This window comes from Chlamydotis macqueenii, chromosome 13 (genome assembly GCF_036417535.1).
Source record: "Chlamydotis macqueenii isolate bChlMac1 chromosome 13, bChlMac1.mat, whole genome shotgun sequence".
Lineage (NCBI taxonomy): Eukaryota > Metazoa > Chordata > Aves > Otidiformes > Otididae > Chlamydotis > Chlamydotis macqueenii.
The window spans coordinates 19,995,001-20,021,200 of record NC_141568.1 but is presented as its reverse complement, the minus strand read 5'-3'; the positions used below and the strand labels follow the sequence as shown (position 1 = coordinate 20,021,200).

The 26,200-nt window shown below is 41.9% G+C and overlaps 1 protein-coding gene across 2 annotated transcripts in view; it reads right to left on the bottom strand.

Moving 5' to 3' along the window:
* Positions 1-19,124: 19,124 nt before the first annotated feature.
* SALL1 (spalt like transcription factor 1) overlaps positions 19,125-26,200 on the bottom strand; it is a 15,636-nt gene continuing 8,560 nt past the window's right edge. For both annotated transcript variants that reach the window (XM_086758234.1, XM_086758235.1), the window contains exons 2-3: positions 22,871-26,200; positions 19,125-21,803 (exon numbers count right to left, since the gene is read on the bottom strand). The exon at positions 22,871-26,200 is cut by the window's right edge and continues 83 nt beyond it. In XM_086758234.1, coding sequence (XP_086614360.1) covers positions 21,363-21,803; positions 22,871-26,200 — 3,771 coding nt within the window. In that variant the 3' untranslated portion in view covers positions 19,125-21,362. The remainder of the gene's footprint in view (positions 21,804-22,870) is intronic.

Here is a 26,200-nt window from a genome sequence, read left to right as displayed (position 1 = left end):
ACATTTTTGCTTCATCGTGTGCATGGATTCCTAGCATGCTGAGCCAAATACAATTCCTGATCTTTTTTCCCTAGTTTGTTCAATAGTGAAGTAGGGCAAGAGAGGAAAACAAGTGCACGCCCTTGATGTTATTCAGGTTGGCAGTGACTGACCTAATGCCATTATTCTGCTTTCTTTTTGATAGCTGTACATTGCCCCAAAGACATCGGTCATCTAAACAGCAGAGCTAAAAGCGTGGTCCTACCTTCAGTTCTGTGGGTAAAACAAAACAAACCAAACAAAAAACCTCATAACCCCCCCAAACCAAAACAACCTGAAGACTGGGTGAATGCAAGCCAAGTTGCGGATTTTAAGCTACTATCACTGCAAATTCTCAACATTATTTGAGACTGTATGGGAGTCTTTTCATGAGTGTAAAGCCTCTAAGAAAATAAAACATTTAAAATAAGTATAATACAAAGGCAAACGAGGCCAAAAGAGCATTCAAGGAATAATCAATCAGGCAGTACTAAAGAGACACTTTTTTGGCTTTTTTGACAGGCAGAGTAAATTTTATCAAAGTTTTCAGCTAGCAGTTGGAAGAGAGACATAGAACCTAATATCAGACTTGTTCTACAATCCTTTAACACCACACTGATGCAAAGACACTGCTGACTCCCACAGCATATCTTTTAGTCAGTTAAAATTAATTGTAAAAGATGGTTTATGAATCTTGGAAGATTACACAACTCGCTTCCATAAAAACAGAGGACAAGGTTCCAAGAGCTCATTTAGATAAATGATCTATTGGGTCTCTTTCACGTAGAGAGGGAACCGAGGGACAAAATATGGATTCCGGTGTGCATCTGAATGTTCTTAACTTCAGAATAAGTATTTTAACTTACTATTTCAGTTCTGGAGCATCATTAGCTTAGAATAAGCATATAACACTGTCATACACAGGAAGGAGTAGCATAATCTGGCCCTGTGTTGCTGTGCAACAGCTCGGTAAATCTGGCCCTACTTAAGTTTCAGTGGCCACCAACAGTGTGAAGTATTGCTCAGCAGGAGAAAATAAGGCAAATCCAGTCCAGAGTAACCCACCCATTTTAATTAAAAAACAAGAATGGAATTAAAGGTTGCTTTAGGCAATAACGGTGAAGTTTAATTAACATCGATATGGGAAACCTTCCATTTGTCATCCTGGGATGATCACATTTTAACATGTTTATTGGATTTATTATTTCTAAACATTTCTAAATTCTGTCAGTCTATAACAAACATGCAGAACAGAAAGTTTCAGCTTGGATCACTAAAACGGCCTTGAGATTCTTGCATTCAGTTGCACAACAAGCTATTCATTGTGTTGGCATAGAGAGACACTTAACCCAGAACCGTGGCCTGACTCAAACACCATCCAGTGGTAAATGGGAGTCATTACATTACAGCACCAGCTCCATCTACGTCTCCTTCCCTTTACAAGAAAAGCAGTTAAAGTATTTCAGAACTGGACAGGCAGGAAGGCAACACCATCTCAGCTGAAGGGAAAAATAGCTAAAACATAAACCTAAGGATATTGGGATGTAAAAGCAGATATGAGAAAAAAAACAAACTCCAGCAATTACAGCTGCCATTTTATAGCATCCTTCCAATAAATGACCTTCAACAACTTGAGCTAATGAATCAGTCTCTACAGTGAGACAACAAAAGCAGCTTCTGTGGATCAACCGTAATCTCTGCACTGATTAGAACATGACATTTATATCTTACAAACATGCACCATGTAATTCACACACTCTGCATTGCAGTCCCACGTCCCTCAGCAAGCAGTGTTCAGCACCGCTCTATCTGCCTTTGCAGAAGCCTGGCTCCTCTCCACATGTCCCAACCAGCCTTGCACATCTAACGCACACTGGAAAAAGAGGTGAAATAGCCATAACAGCAAGGAAGGAAGGAAACATAGCTGCTCTGTTAAGAAACAGAAAAGTTGTTGCTTTCTTTCTAGACAATCACCCTTCTCTGCATCATTTGGAGAAAAGATCCCCAGGAATTACAATGCCATTGACTGTCCTATTGTAGTGCAGCCAGACAAGAGACATTGTTCTCTTCCTCCTTCCTCTGCCATCTCAAAGAGCCTTGTGCTGCTACCAGAATTTCATAAGGCACTTTGCAAACATTTTACTTGACTGCATTGCTGTACTTCATACAAAATTAAAAGGGAAAACAAATAAATTTGTAAGACAACAGTCTATAAGCTCCCTTTTTCCTGACTTAAGCCTAATTTCCAAAATATTCATATAGTTATCTTGCATATGTTTAACATTGCTACTACCCATAAACTGCTAATCATAGAAAGGTTTCAGTTAGAATGGTCCTCTGGAGATCACAAAATCCAGCCACCTGCTCAAAGCAAGGCATACAAACCATCCTATATGCATATATATAAATAAAAATATTGTGGTCCAAGTTCTCAGTTATGTTTTGCTTCAGTGAAGATACCCTAATTTACATTCTACTGCACATGGTCTTTTGTACAAGTAACTACAATTCCCCTGGCAGGAAGTTACTGTTATTATTTAACATGTGGAAAACTGAGGCAGAGGATTTGAATGCATCTCCGTTTATCCATTTGGGAATCATCATTATGATCTGAAGTTCTTAGGTGAGGTGAGTTCATCAAAACACAAATCATTACACCGTATTTCTACCTCATATATTGGCAGGGTACTAGCTGAGGAAATTAATTCACTTCATTTAGTATCTTAGAACAAATTAATCAGAAAATTTACTTTCAGAATTCGAGATATCCATTTCCAAACACAAAATTCAGGTGTTTTCTATTGTAGTTGTATTTTAATATCTTGGTCCTGGAATATTCTGACAGCTGTAAAATACATAATCTAAATCATTACTAAAAAAAAAGAGCAGTATATTATTTTTAGTCCTGAAATCATTAGAATTGTCAATAAAGAAGAGAAAATATAAATACAGGAAGCCAACACAATTGTGCTGAATTTATTCACATACTGGAAAGTCTTTGTGAGATAAGTAATATTTTTAAAGATAGTTATTCTTTTGCGTATGTGTATATATATATATTCATAAAGAGAACCGGATGTGAATTCACGGGGTTGCTCGGGTACAGTGCACAGTACCATAGCTCTTGTCAGACCCCCTCTGCCCCAGCAAAGGAGAGGTAACGCCCTTCTCACTTGACTAGATGTGGGGAGTAGAGATCCCCATCTTCAGATCGAGACCTACAACAGCAGGCTTCTGTGCATATACAAAATTCTTTCCTCAGAAAAAGCCATATGTTCAGAAAATGTTCATCAAGACAAGTAGCATGAAAGTAATCTATTACGGTTGAAATCAAATGTATGCTCACTTCTCCCTTGCAGATGAAATCTCAATGCCAACAAAACCCCTCTACACTGCAGTACAGAGCCAGAAATTTACTGCAGGGCTGAACGTGCCTGATGCCATGGATGTCCTCCATCCAAAATCCTAATATTCCCTACACTGTTTATATAAATTTACCTGTTTTCTCTGTGGTAAAAGAAGCTGTAGTAAGCAAAAACCAGAGCAAGTTAGAAGTTCTGAAGAACAGAGAAGGCTGGCATCTGAGGTGGCACAGAATGTAGAAATTTGTTTTAAAGCCAGGTGACAGCATAGCCTTTGGCAAGAGGAGACAACAAGAAGTTATTAACTCAGTAACTGGGAAGAGTTTTATTTTTCACTTTTACCTCAGCAATGCTTGACAATGCTTAAACTTCTTCATTTCCCAAGCCTCAAAATGGGGAAGAGCAGTATAGATAAGCACATAGGTTATTCACATTTTGAATAGCAACAAAGCAATCAGTTACACCATCAACAACAATAAACCAGTCAGCTATACTGATGTTAAATATTCCATTGGAGCAGATACATACATCTAACAGCTGGTAAGTCATACTGCTAGCAGCTTTAGGGAGAAATCATTGCACTGTTTGTTTATGTTTTAGCTGATTTTTAAGTCTTCAGCAATATGAATTTTTTTTTTTTAATGGTAAGATAAGAGATTATACAAAGCTTACTTGGTTTCAAAATACCATTGTATCCTGACATGGATCTGCTGCTACACTGTCAGTTCCTCTGCTGCTTTAAGTTATCTGTAAGCATTTATGCAGTATTCCACTTCATTCACCCACTTCCATGCTTCCAGAATCCACTGGGTACGCTTTCAGGCTAAGTGTATGAAAGTCTTACTCAGTATGGTTGAAAACATCAATATAAAAGGGTGATGCTCCATTGGTATAAATGGTTTATCTAATTCTATACGGTTGTTTACCGTGCTTCACAGATGAGTAATATTTTCCTCACACAGACAAAAGTACAAGCAATAAACATTTTGGTGTTCAGTTTGGCAGCCTACATGATCCCTTCCTCCATTGAACAATTTTGCAAGCACTCATTGAACAAGCTGAAAGAAACATAAGATACTAGGAGACCGTGGTGGCTAATGAGTTACATGATTTACTGAATGCAGTGGTGTTTGACAGCGCAAGGACAGAGAGCAAGATGAAGTGTGCTGTATTCTAAGAGCAAAGCAGAAGCTTTGTCCCAATATCCACCTGAGGTCCAGCATACATCAGGGTTCACATTTGCAATAACTGTGTACGCTTTACTGTTTGATGTGATGATGCCTTTTAAAGGCCACTTTTCAGATAATCCTATAGCTACGTTCAATTCAGAGTGAGCTTTATTCCTGATACAGCACAAAACTATTGTTTCAGTCAGAAGTATCTGGGGTCAATTTGTTTGATTTTTGGAAGAAACAAAGTTACAACAGCTCTAGATAGAACAAAAATTCAAATCTCTCATATAGAACAAGTGTGAGATGCTTGTAGAGCGAACTAGCTTCTTAAATCTCAACTTCAGACTGTAATATTGTTTTCAGATGAGACTTGTAAAAGAGATGTGCTAGTGCGCGACATTCTATAAATATTCTACACACATTTCACCCAGAGCTTTAATGTATACCAAATCTTCTGTTAACTGTAACGGTATTAAAGAATGGAAAAGCTTTATAACCTACAATCATCTATCTGTGTTGGATGCTCTTTTGAATGATACACTAGGCTGGGACTCAGGAGATGCGAGTCCACTTCTGCAAGATTATTCTAGGCAAGCTGTATCATTATCCAGGACTTTCCTCCTTCCCACATCTGCAGAAATTGTTGGAATCTGGAAAGGTTGAAATCCCATTTTTGTGACTTATTAAAACACATTTTTCTTATTTCAATTCTATAAATAAGTACATGAGCAACTGAGTAGCAACTAGATGCTCACAGTACACTCCTTATGTCCCTTACCAACGTTAAAGATCATAGGCCAAGGCTTTTACTTTCATTTTCTACAAAGCTTTTGAAATATTGTAGTATAGTATAAACAGTGCCATATTCCAGATTTCACACAAGCATCGATGTACTAGTGACCTACTCTGTGAGACAGCATATCCAGAGCAAGGGATTTGGCATCAGGACCTCTATTTCATTGAGCTCCAGGTGGTGCTTGACTACATTCATAACTATATTGGGGAACCAGGTGTTGCAGTCACCAAGACATGACTCTTCTCAGAGTTCATATACTGATTTACACCAGTATGAGCACAGGGGAATCAGGACCCTAGACTGCCGCCTTAGCTCTGTGACCAAGTCACTGCTGAATTTGGGCAAACTGCTTAACAAATCCTTACTAGCAAAGTCTCTCACTTTACTAAGGAGGTAAAATGATATCTGTCTGCTTTAAGGGAACTAGTGCTGTCCCATACCTACATTTATAGAACATGTGAGTCCTGAATAAATGGTGCTACTGCAATTAATAGCAGTATCACCCCCTTTTGACTTGAGCAGCAAGCCAAGGTGTAGGGCACTCTCCAATTCGGAGAAGCTCCTTCTTTGACACAAATAAAATCCTGTTTCCCTGAACATAAGAGGAATTAAACAGCTGGAGATGGTTTCTTTTCTCTCAATTCCAAGCTTTCTTTTCTCAGCATTTAACTTAAAAAGCCCTGACACTGTTCTCAAGTAAATGCTACCAGTGTTTATGTGGTTCTGGCTGATGCTTTTTTACTGCTTTTTCTTTCTCCTTACTAGCTGCTTCTCCTGCATTGTTCCCTCAAACAGCTGTGCTACAGCAACACCCCATAAAGCTTCTCTGTCTGCAACGACTTGCTGAGGCCTCACGTGTGTCTTTGTTTTGGGCAGTGCCACATGTATGTGGTTTGCTGAAGGTGCCCACTGTTTCAGCTACCTGGTTCAAGAAAGGGGCTTAATGGCTTCTTACTAACAAAAATGGAGGGCGATGTCTAAGGCACCAGTTTCAACGTACAGCAACATTATCATCAATACAATCAATGACTAATAATAGCTATACAAAGGCAAACGTTTCCTGGTTGTTCTTAAGTCTAAATCTCAAAGGTGGCATACAAAGCAGAACAAATTCAGGCAGAGATTTCCCTCCTTAAATATCATACAAGTGGCAATGACCCTATCCAGAAATAAATTTTTAGCAATTGTTTTAATTCCCTTTTTCTCCCCCCTTTTTTGTAGACCCTTCATATGTTCTGATACACACTGATGTTCCCAGAAATTCTCATCCTGAGTTAATACCAGTGTGGTGGAGCCAGCTGAACATACTGTTTTATACGGGTACAATTAGTGCGGTATTTTGGACATGGTTCTAGCTTAAACCACTTTTTACCATAACAGCGTTGACAACAGTATCTGCTACTACAATTACAGTAGAGTAAGTGTGCTTTGACTAGTACAGCTTTACCCTCCATAAAAGACACCTTTCTACTGGTAATGTATGTCATTAATTACCTGGCTACGTACAGTTAAAGGAATGAGAATACTATGATATACGGGTACCAACAGTAGCACAGGTATTACTGATGATCCATTCTGTAGTACTTTTACCAAACCAAGTTATCCTCTCTTTTTTTCTTCCCACCAAGGGCATTCAATATTAAAAAAAAAACCAAACATATATAGTTTTAATTTCTGCTTTTGAAGTTCATATGAAACATATTTAAATAGTGTCTGTAAAAAATAAGCAAACATCTGTCAAAGTCCTCAACAGTCAAAGTGAATATAGCTCATTAGTACTACCTTTAAAACAATTGTTTTATTTTACTTCTGTTACATTTCACTTCATAATGAGATCTACTAGAAATCCTACCTCAGGGGAAAAGGAAAGAAAAAAAATAAACAAAAAACAAAACAACCAAAGCATCTTGTTTTGTCTTCAGAGGGAATTTTGCTCCTCTGCAAGAACAAACAGCACAATTAGATTCCTAATAAGACCACAATATTACACGGCATTGCTGTTGGATGGGTTTTGTAGTGACTTGTAAATAAGATTTTATTAAGTACAGAAACAGACAAATATGGAAACATCTTTAAGTTTTACATCCCAAAGACACAAGACATCATTCTTTTAAGCAGGTGTGCCTTCCTGGGCAGCTGCTTAAGATTAGTAAATTACAAGCTCAGAATTTCATTCCTAAATACGGCTAAAGAATAAAATCTTTAGTCTGGCGAGTTGGAGTCAAACCGCCACAATGAGCACCTGTTGAGAAAGCCCATTATTTGAAGCTGGGGGCTCTGGGTGAAAAGATCACTGTGAATTAATTTTGATTGCTTCACAAAACTCTGCATAACAAATGGTCTCTGACGGGGGTATCAAGAGACTTCCATCTGAAGGGGAGAAAAAAAGATTTTGTTTCTAGGAAGGTAACATAATCTCTGCAGTGACATTAAAACACACCAGTGGCTGCACTTGCTTCAATCTCTCTTCTGAAACAGATTGTATGTGCTTAGGTTACCAGGTATTATGTTTGGGGAGGGGAAAGAGAAACAACCGATATCAAAATCTTATCTAAAAGATTAGCTAAACAGAATACGGTCAGAGATCCATGAATCCTGAATTGTTAAGGCAGTTATTTGTTCACAGGTTTATTCACAGCCGCATTTCTGTGTGTTCTGGATTGCTACGTACATTGCCAAAATGGAAAAGGAGGAGAAGAGAATAAATCTAACCAAAGTTTTTGCAGTTGATTAAATAAATCAGCAGCTTTCTTGTACGAGTTAACTCTAATAGCAAGTTAAAGTAACAGTAAGAATAATATCTGGTAAATATTGCTCTTGCCTGGAATACAGGCTATTGAATATGAAGCAGTTTCTGCCTCTAAAAAAAGAGGTTTCCAACTGAAATATACAGAAGTGCTACCTGTCTGTCAGCCCCTGATTAAATCTCAGGCCAAGCTTACCATCTGTTTGTGCAAATGAAAAGCACCAACTACTCTGCATGATCACTTTACTTAAAGGTTTCCTGCAAAATGATTTTCAGTTCCTCCAGAGCCTATTTTTAGAACAAAAAACCACCAGAAAGTACTATGCTTTTAGCTAATAATAATGATCCAGTTGACTTTATGCTTGATTTGTCAACTCTTAGCCATTAGTATTAAATGAATCACAACTTCTACGATTCCTTCAAAATTGACTGTAAAAGCTATATACATATGAAGATAATAAACCGCTCATATTGACTTCCTTTTTTATGTGTGTTCTGTTTTTAAGGCAACCTGACTTATATCATCATCAGGGTATTAATTGCACCTACAGGAAGATTTGGATGTGTCTGGATTCATATGGGTACCACAGGCTTCTGTCTATGCCTAGCAAAATCATTAGAGCCATAATAAAGTCAGAGAACAGCCACACATTCCGTTAAATAAAGTTACGGAAAAACTCCGGATAAATCCAATCCTGCGCTTCGTTCATTTATAGTATAGGCAGAAATCACTCTAGTATCAGGCCACCAGGCATCTAATCTTTCCAACTTTTGCAGTAGCTCTGCATTACACTCCAGGGCACACGATGGCCACCCTGAGCAAAGAAATACCGATGCTGTTCTATTTCATTCTAAAAACCAGACCGATACACTGTCACAATCCCACAACAGAAACATTTGAAGATGTCTTCAAGCAGCGATGCTTTCCTGTTGTAAATAAAACTGATAAACGGACCTGTTTGGAGTTGAAAGTAAACTCTGTATTGTCCAAATGTATGTCAGCCCCATTTACCTGCACATGCCTTTGACAACACCACAGTCCTGCAGCCCTCATACCCAGCCCCTGCCACCCCAGAACCTTCCCAAAGATGAACATACAAGGAAGAAGCTGAACGCACAAAGACAGCGCCTAGTATAAATCACTTATACTGGATGATTCTTTTCTTTCCACAAACCCTTTTCTTTCCCCCAAGCCTCAGCTGTCCTGAATATCTCTTTTCACGTGTATCTCTTTAAGCAATGTATTTATTCTCTTGCTACCTAATATAAGGCATGAAGCAATGGGTAAAAGTGAAAAAATCCTAAAAATGTTGTTGTTTTTTTTTTTTAAGATAAAAGTATTTCTAATAATGCCCCTGTGATTCTATTATAGCACATTCAAAAAGCCAAGCACACTAGAAAAGTATGAGCAGTGGGAAATATGTAATATATCCTTCTGCTTTTTTTCCTCATGTCTCCAAAATAAACTACAAATTTCCCATGTTGAAAAGCTCTTCCTTAAGTTAATAAAATCTGTCACTTTCCATAATGGTTGATTTGAAGAAAGTCCACAGGTGCAGTACTCCGTTGTTCACAGCTTGGGAAGTCAAGGCTTACAATAAAAGCGCCCTCTGTGTTATGGTGCTCCTTCCCCATCAATTCACATCAAGTATTATTAGAATCATCTGCCACCTCGGTGGTGCTTCCTCTGTGCTCAAACTGCAGAAGCAACAATGACATTTTACTGCTCTGCAGGTGCTGCTGTGTGTGGTCACGAACACAGAAGTGTGGCCTGCTATTGTTCTCCAGTAGCACTTTGATCTCAAACACAAAAAGCCACAGAGCTGGCTGCCCTATTCATTCCTGCGCTGGGTTTCTACGAGCGAGAGAAAGAAGAGGTGACAAGAGATGGGCAATCTATAATATTTATTTCAACAAATGCTTCAAATCTTTTTAAGCATCATAAGAACATGGCTCATTAAACTACAACAGCCTTGAAATTGTGTTATAAAACCACAAAACAAAAATCAATACTTCTGCTGGAAAGGAGGTAATGAAATATATCGAGTTGGTTGAAAAGTGGTTTGTATGAATCATAATATTATTATGTGCACATCACTTCTACTCCCAATACTTAAGGTTAACAAACTAGGGAGTGCTTTCTTTCCCATCACTTGAACAGGTGCTACAAAGCGGTATTTATCCAAGTTATTTTCCAGACTCAATCCTTCTGCCATAAATAATGGTGGGATATAGGAGGCTTAGTAAAGGGAGATCAATTCAATGCATATTTGCTACCTGAGCTTCAGCTGTTGTATTATTTCACAGCCTGATCAATACCGTGCTCCATAAGAGCAAAGGAAAAAGCCACAACATCACCCTGATGAGTCACTGTAGGTTTATTACTGAACCAGAAGGATGTAACATTTCTGATTTTACTAAGGACTGTATTTGGTAGCAGCATTTCACTGCTATTACATAGTTTAACTCTCTATTTCAAGTCTTTTGAAATGACTTGTCCAGCTTTTCAGCAGTGTTACCTAAACACTTCTGGAATCAACACTCCCTCTGCTGAAAAAAAATCCTCTGGAGTATTATTTAGAATTGTCTCTCATTTATTTTAAACTAGTGTTACTGCTCTTCAACTGAATCCAGAGAAATCTCGTACTTTAAAATATTTTAACACAGGCAAGCAATAATGGCATTAAAAAATTAACACCAGACAGTATGAGATGAAGGAATGGGAAGGAAGCACTCGTGAAGGAGGCCTAGATTATTTGGTTCTCGCAGATGTTAATGTAGGTTTCTCACTCAAACTGTACTGTAAGGTTAATAGCAAACAAAACTCAGGAAAAATTTATCCCTCCCCACCCACAGACCTTCACATACACATATTGTGAAAATGTGTGTGTGATCTTTTTAATATCTTTCTCAGGAAAAATCAACCATAAATACTTGGAAGTGATAAGGAACAGAAGGAAGAAGGCATTGAAGAGTAACTAGCAAAAGGCTCAGCAGCTACTAGCAGACACTGTACTCTCACCCTCCCCAGAAACAAAAACCCTGATCTGCCAAAACTGCCCATCCCTGTCAACCTCCTGTTGCAGAGTAATCAGGAAAAAGACAGAAAAATCTTCCCATACCAAAATTCATCCATTTAAAAAGACAATGCTATATCCACACAAGTCTTTGGAGAAGAAATAAAGAAGAAAAACAAATATCAAGTCAATTGATGGAAGGAACTAAAAGCAGTCTTTAAGACTTGCCTAGAGTGCTTAGATTAACTATTTCCTCTAAAAGAGAAAAATACACAGTATTAAACAGAGTCCAAGCTAGGTTCTGGGAAGAAAGAAATATAGACCATAAGCCGAGACCTCAGTACCTCTCATTTGCTAAAGACAGCCAAGATGAGAGCAGCCCTTGATTGAAGAATCATCCAAGAAATTTCCACACTTGCCACCGCTGTAGCCAAAAGCCTCTCTGCACGTCACTTCTCACGCTAAGAACATTGACAGGGCAGCTTGAGCCATTTTACTGCACTTCAGCCGTTCCAAAGTCTCCTGAATTGGAGATCTCTCCTAATAGATGTGTGTCTGTCCCACCATTTTAGATTGTTATGGTGGCACTGGAAAGCTCAGAATGTCCACTCACCACCAGAGACCAAAAGCTTTGTTTGATACTCAAGCAAAAAATCTCACTTCCTGCAGCATGTGAGCATCTAACCCCAGCTGGGGGCTCGTTCTGCAGAAACTGAGGAAATGCCATCCTGTAAATTAAGATCTCAACTTCCCTTCAGCATGCAGACTGGACTAGTTTCTCCAATTCTACCAGGGACCCTTTCCAAATTATGCTTTGATTTTACTACTTAACAGGAGAGGGAGAAAAAGTGCTACTGATATTTAATCTTAAATTTATTTTTACTTTATTGTTTTCTATAAATAGTCTTGTCTTTCACCAGCTCTACTGCTGTGAGAACCTTTTCCAGTAACTGTCAACATTACACAGAGCCTTAACCCCTGAGAGAGAGAGAGAAAGAAAGAGGGCATGGAATATGAGAGACAACTACTAATCCTGAAGAGACATATCATATCACACCACCACAGGACTGCCTGCTACTTCAGAGCCTTCTACTGTAAGCAACTGTACAGCAATTTCATCTGCTTAAGGTCAAATCTCCCCCAAAACTTATTTGGGAATGCAGCAGCCTCTATGTGGCCCTCTGTAAAGGGCTAAGCGCCTACCGCACACGTCCCCCCACAGCCACATCCCGTGTCAGCTACAGGTGCCTGACCACATTATGGCTCTATCAGCATATTGCTCCCCAACTTGTACACATAAAGACCAATCAAACAAACTAATTGCTTTCCTTTCATAACAGTCTAAAAAAAAGCATTTTCTGGGGGTTGAAACTGCTGGCCAGACAGGGCAGGCATTAGGATGACCTCAGTGTGTTTGTCTAGGATGTCAACTTGTAACTGTCCACTATCTCAGGATTTGGGCCATGATTTTAAGCGACTTTAGGTCAACATGTTTTAAAGGCCTGATTTTCAGACAGAGTAGCACTTTCTAAAAATAATGGTTCTTTGGGGTGGTTTAAACTGAGCATTATATAAATTGAAATAGCAAAATAAAGCATTGAACAAGCTTGAAATTTAGGGCAAGTTGCAAGAGAAGTGGGGTGGGGGGGTGGAAATTGCTGCCCACATTCCTCATTTCTCCTGCTTTTATTGTTGTTAATGTTGTCAATATCTACTTCTCAGATAAAAAGAAAGCCCTTCAAGATGAGCCGTAGATAAAGTCAGGACCTCAGACTTTAGCTGACAGTTACTTCAGACTCATGATAAAGTGAAACTCCATTCTGTTTCTCCGCAAGACAGTTGGGGAAAGAACATCTAAACATAAGTGTAACTGGCTGACTTGTATCACACACGGCCAGTGTTTCAAAATCCAGAGTTACCCTTTCAAAAGCAAAGATTATCACTGGGTTATAAAGAGCAAATTAGTCAAAGAGAGAAAATCTCTCAGAGGATTCTAAAATATTTTCTGTCTTAATCACCATTCCTAGCATTGACGAGCAGAGCAGACAACAGACATACCTATAGATGCATTTCAACACACGGCTGCACTACTGTGCTTGATGGTTGTAATTTTGTATTATGCAGATATATATGCAGAGATACAGTCACTGGGAGAAAACAAAGAGCATCAGGCAATATTACAGAGACTTGCACCAAGAACAACAGCTGCCAAGGACTCCAACCTGCACGCTTTATTTCAATGCGCTCTCAATGCTACACCACACTGGCACTAGTCCTTTCACACCTTCCTTTTGTTGTTCCTTCTGATTAAATATGACATTTATAATTCCACATACTTTGTTTTACCTTTTTTTCCAACCTATGGGGAATATATAAGGAGAACTCACTACCTAAAGTCCAGGCTGAAAGTTAGAGATAAATATCACTGAAATTGGAGATCAACTACAGGCACTTGTCTGCAAGGCAGCAAGTGCAATTACTGTTTCCTTGTACTGTGCTTGAGAAAGGGATATTTTGTCTACATGGAAAATTTTAAAAGATTGAGGCTACATCAAGTAGTTCAGCAAAAATACAGTATCTCGAGACCTTTTGCAAAAGCTGATGATTAATTCTTACAAATACAGTAAAACTTATGTATAACACGGCATTAACTTTTAAACTTCATCTGAAAAGTGGCAAGTGTCGTACTGAGGCACCAGCAGAGCACTTCCAGGCATTGTGCTAGATGCTGAAATTGAAAAGAGCTGTTTTGTATCTGATATTTATAAACATTTACATTCCAAGACAGGAGCCATGTATGCTATACACACATTGTAAAAGACTAATCTGAACAGTTTCTTATCTAAATATCCAAAATAAACAAAAATTAAAGGTAAGGAACTATTGTTAGCACCATTTTACAAAGTGTATCAAGAGATGAGAGCAACTTGCCCGAGGTCACACATGCCAAGAGCCAGGGATGAAACTTCCGTTTCCCAAATTAGCCCTTCACACTTTAACCACAAGCAAACCAAGGTTCCAAACCACGCATAATTAAAATGCAATACATTCCATTCAACAGCATTAACAATAAAGGAATACGTGGGCATCAAGTTAGCGCGCGCATCAGCAGACATAGGGTGAAAACAACAAGATGATCATCTGTTCCAACAGCACCGATGCAGGAATTAAATTTCAGTATTGCTGTCAACTTTTCATTTTCACTAATGGCTTTTAAGAAAGCTGGACATTTTCTCTCAGTCCATTTTACCTTTTCCCTCCATTTGACAAATATTGATTTTCATTTCCTCTAAGTTTAAGTGCATTGAATGCTACTGTGACTGGTTTGTTTGCTTTTTTGTTGGTGTCCCAGCTTTATTGAGGATGCCAGCATGAACGCATACAGCTTTGGAAAGAAAGAATTGGTTTTATAAGTTCTTCAAATCCAAGGGAGAACACAGGAGCCCAGTCTACTGTTTTGTATAGGTCAAGCAAGAAAAGTGACTCTAGGCAACTGTGTAATGTCAGTAAGGAGACTGCTGAAGTAATAGCCTTGGTGTTTTAAGCTGTTACTGCTACACTCTGTCACAACAGGACAAATTATGGAGTGCTCTTCCTCCACTTCAGTGCAAAGTTAGATATACTATCTTAAAAATGCCTTTGGTGGCATTTTAAGCGAAACCTATTTGGTAGACAATTGGCCCTTTAGGAGGCTTGGTTTGGAAGGCAACATCTCATGAAATTGTGGTTTAAACAAGCTGTAGGCTTTATGAATTTTGTCATTAAGGTACTGACTCACAGATGCATAGGCTCAACCTCCTTTTGTAAGATGATCTCCTTAAGCCTTGTGAACCTGCCTGGTACATTTTGGACACTTCCCCATCTTAAGGTCTTACTCACCAGATAAGAAATCACTCTGTCTTTGCAGAGATATGAATAGAGAGTCCTCACGTGGTCTGTGCCACCCATTCAAATATAGGGGGTTGAGAGGAGCACCTCAGTGGACAGAAATAAACATTTGGACTGAAAGGGAAAGAGAGTAACACCTTAAATTGCCACAGACACTTTTACGGAAATTGTCTGTGCAGCACTCAGCCATTCATCAGCGCTAGAAGCCAAAATAAGCTCAACTGACCTAAGCAGGGCGTTAAACTAGTTTAAGTGTATCAGCACCAGAGGTCTCTTCTGATACTAAGGAATCCCCACAACCACGCTAACTAGCGATCTAACCATCACAAACAGCCTCGTTCTCATCAGCAGCTGACGCCACTTGCCAAGAGGACTCAGCATTCAGCCTAGACAAGTAAACAGCCACATAAACCTTTGAAATCTGTTCTGTCTGTCTCTCTATATAACTTGCTATTCTCTGGATCCTCTAACCAACAAAGATAGGAGTTCATATGAGTGCACATTTAGGGTTCAACATGATTATCCACTTAGTTATTGTACATAGAAAACAAATGTTGGCTTCACTATGTATTAACTGACATGTTAAAATCCCAAGGAAAGGAAAGCAATTTAGAATTATTCACTACCAAAGAAGCTTGTTTCCAAAGCAGGCACTGCTTTGAGAAAAAAAAAAAAACAAAAAAAAAACCAAAAACACAACACCAAACAAAAAACCCAAAACTTAACATTATTCCTCTGGTTAGTCTCAATGACTCGGCTTCGAAATCACTTTTCATGAAAAAGATGGGGGAAAGAAAGTTGTGACCAGTGGGGTTAAATCCATGATAGTGTGCCAGACCACTCCAGTTTTTGCTTTCCATATTCAATCCTAAACACCGCTTGTGTTGCACCACCTGGTGCCAGGTGCTGCAGGGCTTCTGCTGCACTCACCTGACATTGTGATGCTGCATTTTTAAGACCTTTAAATAATGAAGATAGACCTTTGCATTTCAGCGCTGCCCTGGTCAAGAGAGCTGTCTGTACAAATGATGTGAACGTCTGCTAACGTGGAGAGAGTTCTTACTTTTGAAATGAAATGACACCAGAAGTTTTAGGGCAGATAATTCCAGTGAGGACCTTCCTTAGCACTGGTGACAAAGTCTAACATGGTTGTGGTTGCCATCTAACCTGAATTTAAACTGCTTTCCAAAGTTAAGAAGTGCCTGCAATTCAAGTTAGTTAGTTAACTGCTGTAAAAAGGAAGATGACATCACTTTCTTACTCTACAAGTCTCCAGTAGGCCTTCTCACAGGTAGATTGTATGCTGAGTCAGCTGCACAGGAGATGCTGGCTCCAGACACCATGCAGAGCATTGCAGAGAAGGTCTTCAACCCTCAACTGTATGTTAGTCACCAGCACCCTCAGCACTAGATGGATTTGAGCACTAAAGAAAGCTTCTTTTTAGCTCTCCTGTTCTCAATCTACTGCTCCTCTTCCCATATCACCGAGATATTTTTGCCTCTTAAGAAATGTAGGCTGCGGATTCAAAAATATGTGTCTGAAGAAAAACAGGAGATAAAATGGAAATAGAGATGCATGGTAGGGCAAAACTGTAATATAACTTCAGATAGAAACTTAAGCTTTATCACTGCCACGCTTACACCTCACTTACCTGTAAAATATTCCAGCCGCTGCATGTGGTTCAGGGCCTCCCAGTATCCCATGTCTCTGAAACAAGGAGATCTTCCCAAGGAGGAATCACCATGCACTTGCCATCTTCCAGGAACCTGCTAGGGCACTGCCAGAGGGACTGGCTCAGGGTAGCCCTTCTGATATTACCTATAACCTGGATGTAAAAACCAGAAATACCAAATCAGGAAACTGAACATAAACACAGCTGCTAGTAACTCTGTTCTCAGCTGAAGTTGCATGCTTTCCAATTATTCCTGTTCATTCCTATTAATAGTAATACTTCCAAGCCTCTACTCCTCCTGAACTTTTTGTCTACAGATAGGTGTTTATGCAAGAGACTGTATTGTATGTGTGATCTTTAAGTCACTGTATTTCAACTCAGCAGTTGAGACATATTGCTTCCTGCTTGTATAAATAACTGTACCTGCTTATTTGCAAAAACATTATTTTAATTTCTGTCAACTCATACTCACGAGAGAATGAAACTAAATAGAAAATGTTACTGCGATTAAAAAAAAAAAAAAAACACCACAACAACCCAGAGATAAAACTGGATAGGTACTGAAGGATGGTAGGGAGACAGCAAAAAAAAAAAAAAGAACTGTCATGCTACAAAGTCGCCAAGTAAAACTGGCATCCCGCAAAGAAGCAACCAGGTAGCCTGCGCCTTCAGGACTCCCAAAAGCAGGGAGTATGCCCCAACGGAATGGTCAAACCCAGCAGCAACTGTTGCATTTTGATGGCCAGCAAATATTCTTCCCAAAGCAGAGTTGGAGAGATTTGCTGACCGCCGCAGCAGGGAGGGTTTGCAACCTGTCCCTGTCTCAAACCACAACCCAGCCTAGGAAGACACACCGGCATCCGCCCGACTTTTCCCTGAGAAAAGGGCTTAGGATTCGGTGGTCGTCAGCACACGAAGTGAGCCAGGCAGCGCGCTGCTCCCCTTCCCTGGCTGTAAATCTCCCCCCCGAGGTGCGGCCCTGGCTCCTCTCTCTCCACTCCCCTGGGCCAGCGGTCCTTCTGCCTTCCCTGCCCCGCTCCGCCTCCCCAGTTTCCTCCAGCAAAGCGCAGCGGGGAGCTCTGCTCGCCCGCCTCCCCTCCCTCAGTCCCCGCTTCCTCTCCTCCTCACCGCACCGGGGAACCCCCCCTAAAATCCCCGGGCAAACGGGGTGGGGGAGGTCCCCCGGCGGCCCCCCCCCCCCGCGGTTCGCTCCGCCGGACGCCTCCGGCCGCTGCGCCGCGGGCTTTTCGCGAGTGGAGAAGTTTCGCACGCTTTTAGCCCGGTTTTGAAATAAATGACGACTGTTTCTGGGTGAAGAAAATAACTGGGGTTGATTAAATGAATGCACTGAACCATCGCTGGCGCTTACTAAAAAAAAAACCAAACAAACAAACAAAAAAAACCACCCGAAGCACCTCACTGTGCTGTAAGTGAATGGATGATAAAATTGAGATGGGTGAGGAAAAGAGGAAAGAAAAAAAAAAAGGGGGGGGTGGGGGAAGAAGATAACTTTGTTGCTAATGAGAAAAAAATGCGGCCGCGCAAACAAAACTGTAAAGAAAAAAAAAATATATTGAATACGGATTAATTCAGTGTCTGGGCAGCGCGGCGCCCAGCTGCGAGGCTTTGCACCTTTGCCAGCGGACGGTTCCGGGGAGAGGTGCCCCCCCTCCCCGCCCCGGTACGCTCTCCGGTAACGGGAAATTTAACGGCCCGCACTCCTGGGGAGCGGCGTTCCCCCCGCCGCCGTTCTCCGGTAGCTCGCCGGGGGGGGAGCCGGCCGGGCGCTCCGCCTGGCAGGGCGGGGAGCCCCGAGCCGAGCCCTCGGTGCCCGTGGTGGGGGGAGAGCGGCCGAGGAGCCCCGCTGCAGGGCGGGCATTACAGCCCAGGCACCCTCCGAGGCACGGGAGAGGGGAAGGGCCGGTTCCTCCCCCCTAGCACCCACCTTCGCAGCCGGTAGCGAGGGAAGCACAAACCGAAACGGCAGTAACGAGCCGACCGCGCAGCGCACCGGCTTTACAGGGTGTGGGTGGGGGACGGATTCCCGCCCAGCCGGCCTCAATCGCGGCAATCAGGCCGCCCCGAGCAGCCTGACAGGCCCCGGCCCCGGAGGCGGCCTCCCCGCCGCCTCAGGGAAAGGCCGGGGGAGAGCAGTGCCTGTGCCCCCTCCCCCACCTCGCCCCCCACGGCCTTTCCCGCCTCTTTTAACGGCCGCCCGAGCGCGCGCTGCCCCCCGCCCCACCGCGCGGGCCGGGGGGCGTCTTGGCGGGCTCGGCCTGGGGGGCCGGGGCGTCCGGCTGACAACGTTTTTCTTCTAATTTATTTTTATTTTCCCTCCTGAAAAACGCCAAGCGCGTGAAGGAAACCTTCCCAGAGCACCGGGGTCCGGTAGCCCTTCCTTGCGCTCCTGTTGCGCAAATCTAAACTCACTTTCAAAGGAGAATTAGTTAGTATTTCATTGTTTAAAATCATCAAAATACGTTTAATTTACCTTTTTCTGAGACCAGAAGGTGACTCGATATTCTTAAATATTCACATTGCCGAGCCAGCTGGCTCTGGTGTACAACTTACATGGTAACAAAAATGCAAATAATTCACATTCGAACAGGAAAAAGTTCTGAAGACGTGGAGTCCAAGAGGTATTCAGACTACAGTAAGGATCCATAATCGTATGAAGGGTAAAAGTCCTCAAGAAAAGTGTTTCTCACCCCAGCTTTTCAGTTTTAAGTCCTCTACGATGCCCAATTTACAGCTCGAGCTACCAGGGGAAAGAGCAAAGCCATTACTTCGTGTTTAGAAGGCAAGCGACTCCCTCCCTGATATTAAAAAAAATCCCATAACACAAAATACCTGAATTTTGGCAGTGTAAAAAAAAAATATATATATATATAGTCACATTAACATAAAATTGGTTATTCCCATTGTTTGTTTTTTTTAAAGCAGTCAAACTGATGAATTTTTCGCAAATAATGATGCAAGGAGATAAAACTCTCTTGGGTGAAAATATTGGGATGAGTTCTCTTTCCCCAAACTCCCATTGAGGTTAATGAGCACCACAGGTGCGTAAGGGAATCCAAATCATGTGCAAGGCCAAAAAAAAATATTTTTTTTTTTACAATCAAGTTATAATCCCTATATAATATATGGAGGCTTGCACGTGGACGTCTTAACACATATATAGCAGCATAAGCATGCCACAAACATACAATCTCATAGAATAAAGTTAATATCAAATATAAAGCATTTGGACCAAATCAAGCCTTAAATGTGATAAACTATTTCCTTCAAAGGAAACTAACCCAGGCTCAATAAGGTCTTTGCTAGCAGCACTTTTTTTTTTTTATAAAGAAATTAAAAATGCCAAAGTATCTACAATTTTATGAGAAGAAGGAGTTGAATAGTTATGGAGAAATTTCCCACTGTTAGGGGGTATGAAAAATAGACTAGCAATTAATATGAAATACATATACGTATAGACCCATACTTACAAATATTAAGACGCACATACAACCCGGACAGTTTGTGTTAACCGAGGGAAAGGCTGAACAGTACAAAGCGATTTCTAAATACAGATGCTCTTTAAAGACACAGAGACAGGGAATTTTATCTGTTGCAAAAAAAATGTATTTGATTACTCGAGTAAAATTACAGTATCTCTGCTGTTAGTAAGTATTAAATGTTAAAGAAACTGGACCTCTTTTCCTTTCAACTTTCCGAGAAAGTGCATGTAACAGTCCAAGGTTCCCCCTGCCCCCCCACCCCCCCAAAATACCTAATACAAAATAAACAAACACTATACTTGTTCCCTTGGTCAAGGAGTAGGGCTTGGTCTTGTACGGAACATATGTACACTTGAATGAACGTGATGCCTTATCGTATGTACAGGAGCATCGACAGTTGTCCGCGGAAGTTGTTCAAGATGCCATACTTAGCAGCATTGTGAAAGTCCAGCACATTTTCTAGAATGAATATACCTACAAGGCAAAATGTTACGTCTCAGTTTCAACTACCAAAACAACACTTCAGTATCTTCTCTAATAATCTGCGTGCTTATTACTGTACAGGAACGTATTAACATTTAGGACGACTCAAGTAAAAAGCACAATACAAATAACAGTTCAAAACGGAAAATGTTAAACCTACAAAAATTAAAGCAGTTTTAATTTTATAATAAAAATCAAAAACTGAGCTGTGTAAAGGACCCACACTCTTCAGTCTATATTCTCTTCAGTCCTTTTTCTTAATTCTGTTTGGAAAAATTAAACAATGTGTTCGCTGATAAAATTTCCAGCAGGATCAAAGTGTACATTTATATACAGATTTTTTATTAGAGATCTAATGCATCACTGAGGCATCGCATCAATACCAGAGTTCATGTTAAACTGGATATAGAAAATAAGTTAATGCCAGAATAAGATCACCTAGCAGAACAGACTTGCAACTGCCATAAATGTTACAGCAAGTTTACAGCACTCTAGTCGATTAGTATTTAGTTCAAAATACAGGAGACCAAAGTTAATGCTTGCATTTGTTTGCAAAGCAAGGTTATATCACTAATAAATAAGCTCTCTTAGAACTCTAGAAGTAGAACATGGTACAAAAGAAAGTCTTTGTAATGTCGTAGCCTGCAGCTTGAGAAAAGCAACCCTAGGTTGCACTATTTGCAGGAATGTTACTTATGGAGTTTTTTTCTAATTTGTTACAATTTCTTTGTTGTCTTCCACGAAACGCGTAAAACGGAAGTTTGTCCCATTTTCATTGCTTGCCATTTTCTCCAGACCAGCTAGAGGTGCATTGGGTTCTGAATTCTGGAGCTTCTCCAGGCTTCCTGTCAAGCCGCTGATGGGAGAGCTGCCACCGTTGCCCAGGCCCCCCGGCGCCGGAGGGATGCCGCCATTCTGGATGACGGAGATCTCGTTGGTCTTCATGGCCAAGCCATTGGAGAGCGCCGCTGCATACTGGTTCCAGAAGCTGGAGGGGTCTCCATTCCCCGACCGCGCAGCCAAATCCTTCTGAAACATTTCTGGGAACTTTACGGGATTGCCTCCTAGAAACGTCATGGGGCCGTCTACGGAAAGTCGTCTGCCTCGTCTTGCAGGAGTACTGTTCCACATGTGAGTGCCCATGTGAACCTAAGAAGAAAAAGGAAGAAACAAACAAACAAAAAACAGGAGTTGACAGGGATTTCAAACTTATTTTGACCACACAAAGAATGCAGCAGTCCATGAACATGTCCAATCTTGTTACGTAAAGGACGGCACTAAAGGTAGTGGATGCAGGGCTCCATTTCCCACCCGGAATAATAAATACACTTCTTCTGGATCAGCCCATCACCATTACCCAGAACACCTTGCTTTCCCACAGAACAATGCGTGGCTTGTTACTCTTTTTTTTTTTACTACATGTATTTAGTTTCTAATGACTTTGCGTTATTCCGTCAATTGCAGATAGCTGCTTTCAGGGCTAGAATTGCTACCTCCACTTTCATCGCAACGGCAGGTATTGTATTTGACACCCTTTACCCTATAAACGTCCTTTTCAGACAGGCAGAAAGTATCCTTTACTGATTGCTCATCGGAGAGCCTCGTGCATAGACAGAATGGCCTGAAAGTAATTATTCATCTCACATTACTGGCAGCAACCTCTAGAGAAATACTCTGTCAACAGAAAAATGTACACAGTAAAGTGCTCAACTGGTGTTCTAAAACTTGAGTATATTTGCTTTTTCAAGCACATATCAGTAGGAAATGTTAGTTATATAATCAATTAAAGTAATGCCCATTAGTTCCAGAATTATGTTAATAGTTTTTTTAAACGCTCATCATCCTATACGATAGTTACGAAAAACAGCACATTCAAGAGCCTTTCGCTTCTTAAAGAGGTGTGTGAGTTAAGAAGCGCGTTTCTCCGTTAATTAATACCCCTTACCATTGTTCGGCTGTTCCGTTTCACGCTCTACACAGACAATCTTTGCTGGTAGATGAATTTTAATTAAGCATCACAAACAGCTCACGCTCCAGACCGGCTGCCAACACGAGCGCTCAACAAGAAGCCACCTAGGTCTATCAGACTACACGCACCACTTGTCGCACCACCAATACCCAACGGTACCACTGCTTGCAACACGAACGAATGTAAAAAATTAAAAACCCCCAGCAAGGAGAAAATGAATCCTAAGAAGAGCAAGAGGAAAAAGTACCTTCAGATTGCCTTTTGTTGTGAACGCTCTTCCACATATAGTGCAGGCAAAAGGTTTCTCACCAGTGTGTGTCCTTTCGTGGATCTGCAGAGCGCTGGAGGAAGAAAATGTTTTCCCACAGGTGTTGCAGTAGTGCTGTTTGGGGGTTCTTCTGGGGAGGGCAGGGAGCAGGACAGGGGACGTGGCAGAGGAGGACAGCGGCCCCGAAGCAACTAGACCTGAGGGTGCTTCTTTGCTGTCCTGAGGAGAGCCGTGCACAAAGCCGTTGACCTCGGTCTTTATGAGTGACGACAGTGAATTAGCGGGCATAACCGAAGAGTTCTGATTAGGGCCGATGCTGGAGTTGGGCTCAAAAAGTTGTGATGGTAGATCTCGCATTTGATGTGTCAACATATGCTGCTTCAAATTACCCTTTGTGGAAAAGCCACGATTGCAAACTGTGCAAATAAATGGTCTCTCTTTGGTATGACTTCTGTAATGAATGTCCAAGGCACTCTGACAAGCAAATGTTTTGCCGCAAATGTCGCACGCGGTGTTTTTAAATTTACCTCGATCTCTGAAAGGAAAGAGCATGCTTAGAGACTCTTCTTTCATCATTTTGTCAGTGTTACTAGATGTCAAGTCCAAAGCACCACTGTTAGCAGGGGTTGGAGACAAACCGTTGGCAAACTCACTTGGTAAAGCTCTAACGGGTTTCTCTTCGATACTTGGTGACTTGTGGTAATCATTAGTGCTGTTGGACGGGGACAAGGCCTGCATGGAAGAGGTAGACTCTGAGACAGCAGGGCTTCCAGCACTTTGGCTTTCCATATCACCACCAACAGATGACGAATCATTAGTCAAAACATCCCCTTCCAATGACCCATTCTCAACCGACTTTAAGCTTGCCTGAAGTTGTTCAGCAAGGCCTGCGTTGATCATCTTCATCTGGTTTTCCAAAGCAGCGATACTTGACATTTCCAGGGGCAGAGGGGAAGAAGACAAGCTGTCTTGTGATGCGTCCGCAGATTTAGGTGTATCCGGCACGCTGCTGTCAGGACAGTCTTCCATGTTCTCGTCCGAGAAGTTGTCTAGATCGTCAAAATTCTTATCATCAAAAGATCCCGTATCCGATTCCATTGACTCCGGATAGTTTTCTGTCACGGGGGTGTTGGGGATCTGCCCTCCCATGTGCATTCGGATATGCTGCTGGAGCACAACGGCGTTGGTGAATTTCTTCTGGCAGATCGGGCATGAGTGTTGCACTCTCAGCGGGGGCATGGCACGGTGGACACTGTAATGAGTCTTTAAGTTGCCTTTAGTAGTGAAAGCACGACCACAGATTTTACATTTAAAGGGCCTCTCACCGGTATGTGTGCGGTAATGCATTTTCAGCGCACTCTGGCAGCTGAGGACTCGGTGGCAAATGATACACTCGTTAGGGTCGGTTGCCTTTTTGTCAATGTTTTCTACCAGTTGCTGCAATTTTGACGTTTCGGACGCTGGCGTTGAATCCAACAATCCTCCAAATGGAAACTTTGCCTTAAATTGCTCTGACATCAGAGGCATCAGTGGATTTGTAAAAGTGGCGACACCGCCAGGGCCCGAGTCTGCTGCCGGTGAGCTCACGGAGCTGCTCACGCTAGTGACAGCGCTCGTGTTTTGAGGGTTGTCTTCCGTTTTGCCGTTGGAGGTAGGCAAAGCACCGGCCTCTACCTCATCAGAAAGCCCATTGGAAGTTTTCGATGTGGGATCAGCTGTTCCGGAGTCACTCTTGACAGAGCAGGGAGGGCTAGCAGAAGGATGGCCAATGGGAATGGGCTGAGGGTCCTCAGTTTTGATGAACGGGGTCAAGCTCGGAATTGTTGGCGGGAGGGGCAGGCCAACCGAAGTCGTCAGGGTGGAGAGGACTGGCTTGCTATCCAGCCAGCTTGTGACGGGCTTCTCCGGCGGTATAGACATCCCGTAAGGAATACCTGTGCTTGTAGGAATATTGTCCAAATGCTCTGGCACCGGGTACGGATTCATTTGAATGTGAGGGTACTTTTCTTTATGACGCTGGAAGTGGACTTTTAGGTTCCCCTTGGTGGAGAACCTGTTTCCACATATGTTGCATTTAAACGGCCTCTCACCAGTGTGAGAACGTAAATGAATCTGCAAGGCACTGTCACTCCCGAACACTTTAGCACAGAACCTGCATTTATGCTTAAAGAATGCTTCATCGGAATTACTTTTTGCTTCAAAAGCACTTACATTTGGCGGCTTGCTTTTTCTTTGCTGTGCCAAGGCTGTCAGGGAGTTTAAATCCTCTGCAGGTGTTCCAATATTGGACAAGGGACTGGAGAAAACAGAGTTACTGGGGGCAGGCTGAGGTAGAAGTGGATTAGATGCAGGACTTAATAAACTGCTTATTGCAAAAGCTGGTGAAGATGACGCCGATACTGGTGGGTTGCTGAGCTGTGAGCCACCAATACTTGAAGCCACTTTTTCGGAGGACGGTGCTGTAACTGCTGCTGCCAGAATGTTAATATTTGGGGAAGAGCCACTACTGGATGGAATCAGAGTGTTGCCAGGGTTGCTCTGAGGTAGCTGTATAGGGGGTAGCTGTTTCACACCACTGATGCTGGCAGATTGACTAGCAAGGCTTTGTGCTAATCCAGCTGCTGCAGCCAGCTGCTGGGACAAATGGGAACTTAACGCGGACAAGGGGTTGGCAGATGTTCGTAAAGTACCTTGAGAAGGGCTAGAAGACGTTGGCAGGTCTGAGTTTTGGGAAGCCAACAACAATATTTGGTGACGAATTTGTTCGATCAGTTGCAACTGGTGGATCTGCTGCTGCTGTAAGGCCAACAGTTGCTCCATCAGGGCGGGTACGGCCAGCTTACCGCTCGACGCGCCGTTGCATCGCGCCTCCTGCGAGAACTGTGCCACTGCCACTTTAGTGCTCTGGAGGTTTTCAATTATCACATTGCTATTTATCACGGAAAAGTTGCCTAATGTCGTCAGATCCCCTAGGTGAGGTAGAGAGGTTGTCACAGCTGAGGTACCCATTGTGGAGCTGTTACTGCTTGTAAGACTATTGTTGACACTCTTGGAACCGCTACTGCTATTGTTAACGCTGGAAGCCTCCACGTCCATGGATTCTTCCCTGTCAAGTTTGTTCTGCTCCGAAAGGTCGCCGCAGTCTACTTGATCTGTGTTATTAACTGTGTCATTCATCTGTTCATCAGGATTATCGGAAGGGGAGCTGGGAGGGAAGGTTTCAGAAGGAGAAGCTGGATTTTCGTTCACAATTAAAACTAATTGATTTTTAGTACAATTCTTCTTGTGTTGCAGGAGATCTGATAATTC